Source organism: Haliotis rufescens, unplaced genomic scaffold, assembly GCF_023055435.1.
Source record: "Haliotis rufescens isolate VD_foot unplaced genomic scaffold, xgHalRufe1.0.p SCAF_105, whole genome shotgun sequence".
NCBI classification, from domain to species: domain Eukaryota; kingdom Metazoa; phylum Mollusca; class Gastropoda; order Lepetellida; family Haliotidae; genus Haliotis; species Haliotis rufescens.
In genome coordinates this window covers 682183-692460 of record NW_025963786.1, presented here as the reverse complement: position 1 = coordinate 692460, position 10278 = coordinate 682183, and the positions used below count along the sequence as shown (strand labels likewise).

Sequence of the window (10278 nt, the reverse complement as noted above, 5' to 3'; positions counted from 1 at the left end):
GTCCAAGGGCTGATTTTGTGTCAATCTTGGCATGTGGTAGCAATTTAATAACGAATGAATGTTTTCCGATCTGGGTGGATTTGTATAGGGCGAGAAATGGAGGAACGCATGCGCATTTCAATTTGCTCGGAACTCACGTGCATAGGGTTACCATGGCCGTTTCCGTAAATTTAGGCGATCAGTTTTATTGTCATTTGCTTTGTTTTTTTATCATCAAATTTCATTTCCCCGGACAATGTAATGTTAAATTTTAGAAACTTTGATAAAATAACCCAGATATTTAACTGACAACTTTTCATGCAATGTTAGGGGCGGTCGGGTAGCCTAGTGGTTAAAGCGTTCGCTCGTCACGCCGAAGACCCGGGTTCGATTCCCGACATGGGTACAATGTGTGAAGCCCTTTTCTGGTTTCCCCCGCCGTGATATTGCTGGAATATTGCTAAAAGCGGCGTAAAACCAAACTCACTCACTCACACATGCAATGTTACTTGGGATGACGTTTCTTTTGCGGTTCAGTATATTTTATACCACAGATAGTTAAATCAATAGCAACAGACTGCAAAAATGTTTGTCCTGTTTCTTTAACGGGCAAAACGCATTTTTTCTAGCATTTGCGTTTATATTTTCGATATAGGGTCCTCATTCAAAGTTCAGCCATGGCTCCTTGTTATTTAGGAATTCGTTTGAACTCTGTTGGATGGTTATTGAAGAGGTGCTGAAACGTGCAATGCACAAGATGGAAATTTTTCGGGATCGGTTGAAGTAAACATCACCTTCCCCTTCGTGTTTTTGTATCGATGGTAGCTGGTTGCCATGGAAATCAAACAGATATTACTGGTGTCAGACAGGACAACACAAATGGCGGACACACATGGCCACACGTGGCGAAAATTAGAAGGGAGTGACCAACTAGTTGCCCACGGACTGTCTCAAGCGTTGCCCATTGGTGGAGAAAGAACGTCATCACAGTTGGAGGTATGAAAAATACACAATTTTATAAAAGTTCTATTTCAATCCTCTCCGACGTCTTCCACGCTTCAAATATTTATTAGGCATTGCGAACAGTGGGGTTTGCCCAAAATAGATATGAAACACTCCCACTGTAAAAGCTCCCTATAAAAGCCCAGAACACTCTATGCAACGTTATCTCTGTAGAAGCATCCATTCGATTAGTTTGGTTCCTGGACTCGGAACAGAAGCTCCTGGTAGTTCTATAATAGTACAAGAACGCTTTGTAGCTATAGTCTCGGCCATGGCAGCTGCTCATTCCAACCAAACCTTCAAGATCGTTGTCCTGGGTGCTCATGGAGTTGGGAAGAGCACCATCATCTCCCAGTTCCTGCACCGGAAGTTCCTTGAGTTACACTGGTTCACCATCGAGCTGGAACAACAGACAACTTTGATCGGTAAGGAAGGACGACAAGTCTCCCTCGAGATCGTGGACACTCCAGGTGGATACTGCTTTGGGGCAAGAAGAAGGATTGCAATTGAGTCGGGTGATGCATTTATTCTTGTATTCTCTTTGGAAGATGATTGCTCGTTTGAGACAGTAGCCATGATCAGGGAGGATATCCTTCGTATCAAGAGGAAGAATAAAGTTCCGATCCTTTTGGTAGGAAACAAGACTGACATTGAGGATGATAAAAGAATCACGGGGCAAACTGGTGCTGAACATTTTGCCAAGAAAGAATGGAACACCAAGTACGTTGAGGCTTGTGGCAAGGACCACAGCAGTGTCACGCGGGTGTTTCAGAAGCTGCTCAAACTGGCAAAGATTAAGGTCGAACTAAGCTCCCATGAACAAGGGGAAACGCGAAGGTTGACATTCCCTGGAAGCGTGAAGCGAAAACTTAGGGCCATTGGTGAGAGACGAAGTTCTGTTGCATAGTTATTTCATATGTTGAATAAATTGGTATTTTGGTGCATAATTAAATAATTATGATGCTGTAAGACTTGATAACGACTTAATAAATCTATTTCTATCATTTTGTTGTCTCTTTTCAGTACATGCGATATCGTGTGACTGGATTTCTGGTCCATCACCTGATTATCTGATTATTTTATATGCAGCTGTCGCATGGCAGGAGAAGGGCTGTGCGGCGTGAGGCAGCAAACGCATACAATATTTCTGCAATTGAGGGAGTGGTAGGTGCTACCGATAGGTCAGGACATGCTTACCATATTTCCGAAGACCGCCTCCCTGGTCTAGTGGTAGAGCGTCCGCTCGTAGAGCGGAAGGTCCGGGGTTCGATCCCCGGCCGCGTTATACCAAAAGACGTTAAAAGAAGGTTCTTGTTGTGAACCTGTCTGGCGCTCGACATTAAGGGGCTAAAACAAGGTCTGGTCGGCTCTGAGTCAGTATACTGTGTCTGAGTGGGGTATTCATGTTAAACTGCGGCATGGTATCTCAGTGAGCTTGCACTATAAATCGGCATACAAGCAGCCACACACATACACACACGTACATGCACGTCGCTATATAAGTGCAACAATCTTGGACGCGACGTTAAATCCCATTTCACCTCACCGTATTCCCGAAATTTTTGTGTCATCACTGATTTTTCAGTACGCCTTTTAAGACAAATGGAATCTGTTTTAGCGGATAATCGCGACCCGTTCATCTCTGGATTCATGTATCTGCTGATGGACTGAGGTCCCCGAGTTTCAGCTTGAGCTTTGTGCTATTTTATCATTTATACTGAGTCAGCTACAAGAGATGCAAGAATGCCTTCCTAAATTGACTTAGGTTTGTACTATGTTTGCTGTTTGAAAACAACGATGACATGCATAGCTTAACGTTGCACTCAGCAATATTCCAGCTGCATAACGGTGGCCTTAAGATATTAAGTCGGAACTAGGCAATCCAGTGATTGATATTGTGAGCAATGATCTACGATGACAGGCAATAGTCTCGTGGTTAAAGCGTTCGCTCATCACGCCGAAGGCCTTGGTTCGATTCCCCACATGGGTACAATGTGTCAAGCCCTTTTCTGGTATATTACGAAAAGCTGTGTAAAACCGTAGTCAGTCACTCTCATGGATGGAGCCTGTCCGGATCTGAACGTCTGGTGCCTGATCCCCGACCGCGTCATCCCAAAAGACAGTGTCAATCCCTAAAATAAGTCTGTCGGACAACAAAATAGACTGAAAAATGTCTGAATAGCAAACTAGCCTTATAGCCTAAAGTCTGTCACTTTGAGTGGCGACCCGTGAAGATTCCGGGGTAGAATTGGTCTTCAGCAACCCATGCTTGCCGTAAAAGGTGACTATGCTTGTCGTAAAAGGCGACTAACGGGATCGGGTGGTCAGGCTCGCTGACATTGTTGATGCATGTCATCGATCCCAATTGCGTGGATCGATGCTCATGATATTAATCACTGGATTGTCTGGTCCAGACTCGATTATTTACAGACCGCCGTCATATAGCTGGAATATTGCTGAGTGCGGCGTTAAACAACAAACCAACCAACTAACCAACTTTCATTGGCCAAGGAAATCCTGAATTACTAAAGATTTACAACCAGTATTGTACAATTGAGGTGGCAAAAATGAAAAATACATGAGAAATATCAAAGTATAAGAAAATCGCGCGGTAGCGCGAAAATCAATCGTACTAAAACATTTCCATACTTAATGAGATAGCAAACATATGATATAACATATTTCAAAGCAATACATGATAAAAGTATGCGATTTTTCAGCTGGAGAATAAAATTCTCGGGTCACCAATTCTCAATGAACGTAAAGGTCTGGACAACAAACGACCGCCGGACTTTGCCGAATGGTGACGGAAGCCGGACGTTTAAGGGGGAGGGAAGCGGTGCCGTCACTGGACCGTGATTAGACATGTTTCATGTCCCGATGACACTGGGTTGATCAAAATAAACTTTCATGCGTACAACTGTTAAGTTGGGAATTAAAATGTTTAATGTCTTTTTTATTCCTCTAGAAGCTGTTTCGGGTGTGGTCGTGGGATCTGCAAACCAAAAACTAAAGGGTCGCCCAAGTGCTAAAGTCAGGAGCGAACATGATGCCCCCTGATAGTTTACACCTCAAAGTTGACAAATAAGCACCACTTTAATATGTATTACGTGCATCTTTTGAAATAGCCAAAGACAATATTGTGTGAACAAAAATCCGTTGTCATGCGCCACACGGTGCCAACAAGCATGTGACCATTCATCAGTCAGCATACCCTCCTCATAATGAGGGTATCTGACCAAAACTGAAACGTGAAAAACTCGCGAAAACAAATTCATTGTACCCCCCCCCAAAAAAACCCAAAACCAAACCAAAACAAACAAGAACAACAACAAACAAACAAACAACAACAAACCGACAAACAACCAGAACAAAAAACAGCTAAAAACTCTCCGTAGCGTATGTGATCCACTTGGTGCGATCACTGAATGGCACCCTTGTCTCGTGCTTCCAATAAGTGTCTCGGTGGTTGTCAAGAGAAGACTGTCCAACTCTTCAGTAAGAGCATTGCCGAGTTCCTGTAGAGAAGCCGGAAGGACGGCGTTGTAAGAGGGCGATCTGCAGCTCGTTCCACGTGTGTTCGATAGGGTTTAGGACTGGTGACACTCTGGTGCTCTAAGAAGGCATCACGACTTTGGGCACGATGATGTGCTTTGTCGAATGAATGAATGAATGAATGGATGAATCCCCTCTGATTGCACCAGCATACGGTCTGTCCAGAATGTCATCTCTGTAGCGCACACACACACCTGCCAACTTGCCCCACCCTAGATTTCAGTTTAGACATACAATTTATCTGGACACATTTCTTAAATCTTTTAAACTTTTGGGTGAAACAGTTTTGTAGAGTTTAAAAATATTTAGCCACAAGTAGTAGTTTTTATTTTTTTTGGAATATACAGAATTCTTTGTTGAAGAGGGGGGCGGCGGTCGGGTAGCCTAGTGGTTAAAACGTTCGCTCGTCACGCCGAAGACCCGGGCTCGATTCCCGACATGGGTACAATGTGTGAAGCCAATTTCTTGATATTGCTGGAATATTGCTGAAAGGGCGTAGAACCATACTCACTGTTGGAGACGAGCTCCGCATCTGAAAAGATCATCTACTGAAAGTGAATCACAGAGCTAACTTTCTTGTCTTCGTATATTCTTTCATCGGCCTGTCTCAGCGGGCAAACTAGGATTTGAAGTACATGAGTGAGTTGGGTTTAACGCCGTTTTTAACAGTATTCCAGTTATATCGCGGCGTGTCAGGGAGGAAAGCCCGAAGTGATGCATGCAGGTCTCAGACGTTTTACCAATTCGGTGAAACCCACGAGCATGGGTATGGTGCTAACAAACATGGAAATAAACTGACGTCCAATAGAAACTTTACCAACTGAAAATATAAATTTCAGACAAAGTATTTTTTTTCTTCGATGAAGTCTATCTAAACCACATAACCTAAATACAACAATAGTGTATGCAGAAAATGTTAATCGTCTGTTACATGTTTGCGAGATAGTGAAAAACACGTGCACCACGGACAACTGCAAATGCACGTGAGGATAAGGGTATGAAACGATTGCAACAGCAAGTCAGACGTCCACAGTGATAGAAAAACACAAAAGAAATGCCACGACTCACAGTCGAAAAACGTGAACGAGCCTTGGGTATGGTACAGATGGGAGCCACCCAAGCCCATGTTGCACGAACCTTCGGTTGCTCCGGTGTTGCCGTTACCAACTTGATGCAACGTTACAGACAGACAGGGCAGACCGCTGACAGGCCAAGAACAGGCAGACCCAGGGTGACCACGCCCCATGATGACCGGTACTTGCGTACCTTGCACCTCCGAAATCGCTTCCTGACAGTGACGTCATCGGCGACAAATGCCTTAGGTCACAGGGTTAGTCGACAGACAGTGGCCAGGAGACTCATGGCTCATGGAATCAGGGCTTTTAGACAATACAGAGGACAGCTATTGACAGCGCAACATCGTCGTCTGCAATTGACATGGGCCCAGACTGTACGACGTTGGCAACGACGTGACTGGCAGAGGGTTGTCTTCACTGACGAAAGTCGATTCTGTATTTTAGGGGCTGATGGAAGACAACGTGTTTACCGCCGAAGGGGTGAACGAACGGCGGCGTGTTGCGTGCAGGAGGTCGTACCATATGGTGGAGGGAGTGTCATGGTGTGGGGAGGGATCTGTGGGCAGGAGAGGACACCGCTGGTCATCGATGACGGAAACTTGACAGCTCAGCGTTACATGGAAAACATTCTTCGTCCAGTTGTCCTACCATTTCTCCAGCAGCAGCCACATGGTGTCATTTATCAGCATGACAACGATAGAGCCCATACAGCCAGAATTGTCACTAACTTCCTCGCAGCCAACAACGTCAACGTTATGCTGTGGCCTGCACGCTCACCCGACATGTCCCCCATAGAACACCTCTGGGACTTGATGGATCGTCATGTTCGACAACGACCACACTCTCCAGCCAACCGGCAAGAACTGATCTTGGCCCTCCAAGAAGAATGGCGTCAAATCCCACGTGACCTCATCAGGCGACTGACTTTTTCTGTGCGTCGAAGAGTTTTTGCGTGTATTGAGGCATTTGGTGGTCACACACGCTACTAATGATTTGTTATTGAACGTGAGCGATTGTTTATGTACTCTGCCTATTGTCCATGATTCTGAAAGCTCGACTTTTGTACCACAACCAACTTTGGGGGGCTCTGACGTCATTCTCGGTCACGGTATGATTGTCATTTTCAGTGTTGATTATGTTGATATATTGATCTTCTCAATACACTTTTCTGCATGCATGTATGTTTTGTTGTTTTTGGAGAAGAGTGATTTCAAACTCTGGTAAAGTTTCTTTTGGACGTCAGTTTATAATCGGGGCGAACCGGGATTCGAACCCACAATCATAAGTTTCTGGCGTGCCCAAGGGACGCAACTCTGCACTGCGAATCGCGGCGCCTCAGAAGACTGGGCCACCTGTGCTCCCAAAAGTGGAATGAAGTACTCACTCACTCACTCATTCCACTCTTGTATAAACTGACCCTGAAATCTCTGCTCGACCTTTGAGACCAGCCAATTTGTAGGGCATTTGTATGGTTTATGAAATATTTCAGTTAGTCTAACATCATTTAGTATCTTTTGAACTCTCACAATCCATGGTAAATTATTTTTATGTTCTGCTGGCTTTAAGATCATGTTGCGGTACAAAAAATGTTATATTAGTTATTGATGCTATCTGGGCAAATTAGTTTGTGCAAGTAAGTTATCATACTGTTAAACAGTTTGATACAAATTGGTTCCCTGTCAAGTCCCCATATACCATATAATTTGGCGTTGATTTTCTTAATCCGAATGAAAGGGTCAATAATTATAAGTGTATTGTTTGTGAACTAAGCGGCAAAAGAAAGTATAGGTTGGCAATTTGTAATTTTCCTAAAAACAGCGACAACTAGTGGAAAGTGGGTATTGGGAATATGACTGCCCAGGAACAGGTACCAAAAAAACACCTCACCCGAACGCGCCACCTTTGACGGCGCTCGTGCGGTGACAAATTAAATGGTGAAACAGGTTTCCCGCCTATGGCATAAACTGCGCGTGCATGTTAGCTGTATAAATGCGTTCGTCTTCAGGGTATAACCACACGTGATAAAAAAAACACACAAAAGAAAGGCCATGACTGTCACAGAACCAGAGAGAGAGTCATCGGTATGGCCGAAATGGGGGCAACACAGGTCCAAATTGCCAGAAGGTTTGGTTGTACACCATTGACAGTAGCCAGGCTGATTCAACGGTACAGGCAGACAGGGAGGACACAGGACAGGCCTAGAACCGGACGACCCCAGGTGACAACTCCACTGACGGTCAGATACGGCTCATTCACCTGAGAAACAGATTCGTAACGGCGATGGCGACGGCAGCAACAGCGTTGGGACATCCCATTAGCCAACGTACAGTACTACGACGACTTCGTGCTGCTGGAATCCGAGCGTATCGTCCTTTCCGAGGAATGGTACTGACTGCTCAACATCGACGCCTGAGACTGCGATGGGCGAGGCAGGTTCGACGCTGGCAAGTGAGAAATTGGTGTCGAGTGCTGTTTACTGATGAAAGTCGGTTTAACTTGTTTCGAAATGACGACAGAGAACGAGTTTATCGACGCAGAGGAGAACGTTTGGCTCCGACGTGTATTCAAAAGGTCCATCCATTCGACGGGGGTGGTGTCATGGTGTGGGGCGGTATTTGTGGAGAATAGAAAACTGATTTGGTGATTATACAGGGAAACCTGAACGCTGTGCAGTACAGAGACCAAGTGTTGCAGCCAGTTGTGCTTCCGTTCTGACAAAACCAACAGCAGGGGACATTGTTTCAACACGGCAATGCCAGGCCCCATATTGCAAGACTGACTCGGAACTTTCTAAACCAGCAGAACGTTGACGTTTTGCCCTGGTTTTGCCCACTCACCCGATATGAATCCTATTGAACATCTGTGGGACCATCTTGACAGACAGATTAGAGCACGCCATCAGCCTCCCGTCAACAGACAAGAATTGCAGCAAGCCCCGAGAAACGAGTGGCAACGGATTCCAGTCCACGTCATCAGAAGACTGACGTCATCGATGAGGCTGCGTATCACAGCATGCATTGAGAGAGCTGGAGGTCATACACGCTATTGAAGGCAACTGTGTCGACAATGAAATGTAGTGTGTCTGACAAACTTTTGAAAATGAAATTCCTTTCCCCACCATTGTTTACCTTGAGCTTACATTACCTGTGATTCATAATTTCATTCAAACTGTGGTTTATCAATCATTTGTTACCCCTCCCTAGATTATATTATAGCTCACAACAAAACCTCTTCTTGTTATTTTTATATTGATGATGGAACTCGACCTATACTTTCTTTTGCCGCCATGTTTATTACGTCTAACTTTTCAAACCCCAATACATCTGAACTATACTCAACAACAAAAGTTCCTGTGACACCAATATTTTAGTGTATTTTTCAAACAAGTAAAGTTTGGTTTTCAATATTGTAGTACATGTATGGGATCAAGTCACAAAAACGCAACTACTACAGAAAAGCATGCATTCCATGCAAAAGTTGACTTTTATGCAAGCCCCATGCATTTCACTACCTAAGAATGGGTATAAAAACATGTGCGTTAACGGGATTCCATATGCATTGTTAAGCATCGTGCTAACAACAACCACACAGAAAAACAACAGAATTACGCAATTATTCAACACTATGAAATGCCACGCCTGTACGAAAATGAGCGTCTGCGAGCCATTGGTATGCTTGAAGCAGGATCGAGTCAACGTGATGTTGCAAGACAATTTAAGGTCCACAGAAACACCATTTGATGTTTATGGCAACGTTGGCAACAGACGAATGCAGTCAGAGACCATCCTCTGAGTGGCAGGCCACGCATAACTAATAATCGAGAAGACAACTGGATTCGAACAACGCACCTACGAAATCGATTCCAGCCAGAAGCAGTGACTGCAAGAAGCTTTCCTGGCCTTCGCCGAATATCGACACAAACCGTACGTCGTCGCCTGAGGTGTGCAGGGATTGTCGCCAGAAGACCCGCCAGACGTCCCATTTTGACAGGAAACCACCGTCAAGCACGTCTACAGTGGTGCAGACAGCGTCTACGCTGGACGGCCATGCAGCGGGGACATGTTCTATTCACTGACGAGTCTCGTTTTTTACCTCAGCCACAGCGATGGACGGATTCGAGTGTACCGTCGTCGAGGTGAACGTTACGTCAATCATTGTGTCATGGAAGAAGATCGGTTCGGGGGTGGCAGCGTTATGGTATGGGGTGGGACTACAGCAAGACAGAGGACCCGTTTGATAGTGGTAGAGGGAAATCTCAATAGATTTCATCGGCCTAATATTGCTCGACTTGTTCAGGATTTACTTCAACAAAACAACGTGAATGTCATCCCCTGGCCGGCTCACTCCCCTGACCTTTCACCAATCGAGCACATGTGGGATGAGACTGATCGGCGCCTTCGACGTCAACCAAATGTTCTACAGACACTCCAGGAACTTCGAAACATGCTCCAGCAGATATGGACAGATATCCCACAGGACTTTGTGCGACGCCTGGTTCATTCCATCAGGCGAAGATGTTGTGCTTGCATCGCAACCAGAGGAGGACACACACGCTATTGATTTGTAAATTGACATTTTGTCATGTTCATGTTCTTTATGAAATCACGCTTTTTCTGAAGTCAGTATGTCAAATTAAATCATTTGAACACTTACAGGAGTCTTTTAT

The 10278-nt window shown here is 44.9% G+C and overlaps 1 protein-coding gene across 1 annotated transcript; it reads left to right on the top strand.

Moving 5' to 3' along the window:
• Nucleotides 1-1252: 1252 nt before the first annotated feature.
• LOC124112702 (ras-related protein Rap-2a-like) lies at nt 1253-1888 on the top strand. Its single transcript, XM_046472832.2, has one exon. The coding sequence runs from the start codon at nt 1253-1255 to the stop codon at nt 1886-1888; it is 636 nt and encodes a 211-aa protein (XP_046328788.2).
• The last annotated feature ends 8390 nt before the right edge of the window (nt 1889-10278 follow it).

Bases quoted from the DNA above. Each gene is read 5' to 3' on its own strand.
- LOC124112702 (XM_046472832.2), top strand. From the start codon at position 1,253: ATGGCAGCTGCTCATTCCAACCAAACCTTCAAGATCGTTGTCCTGGGT.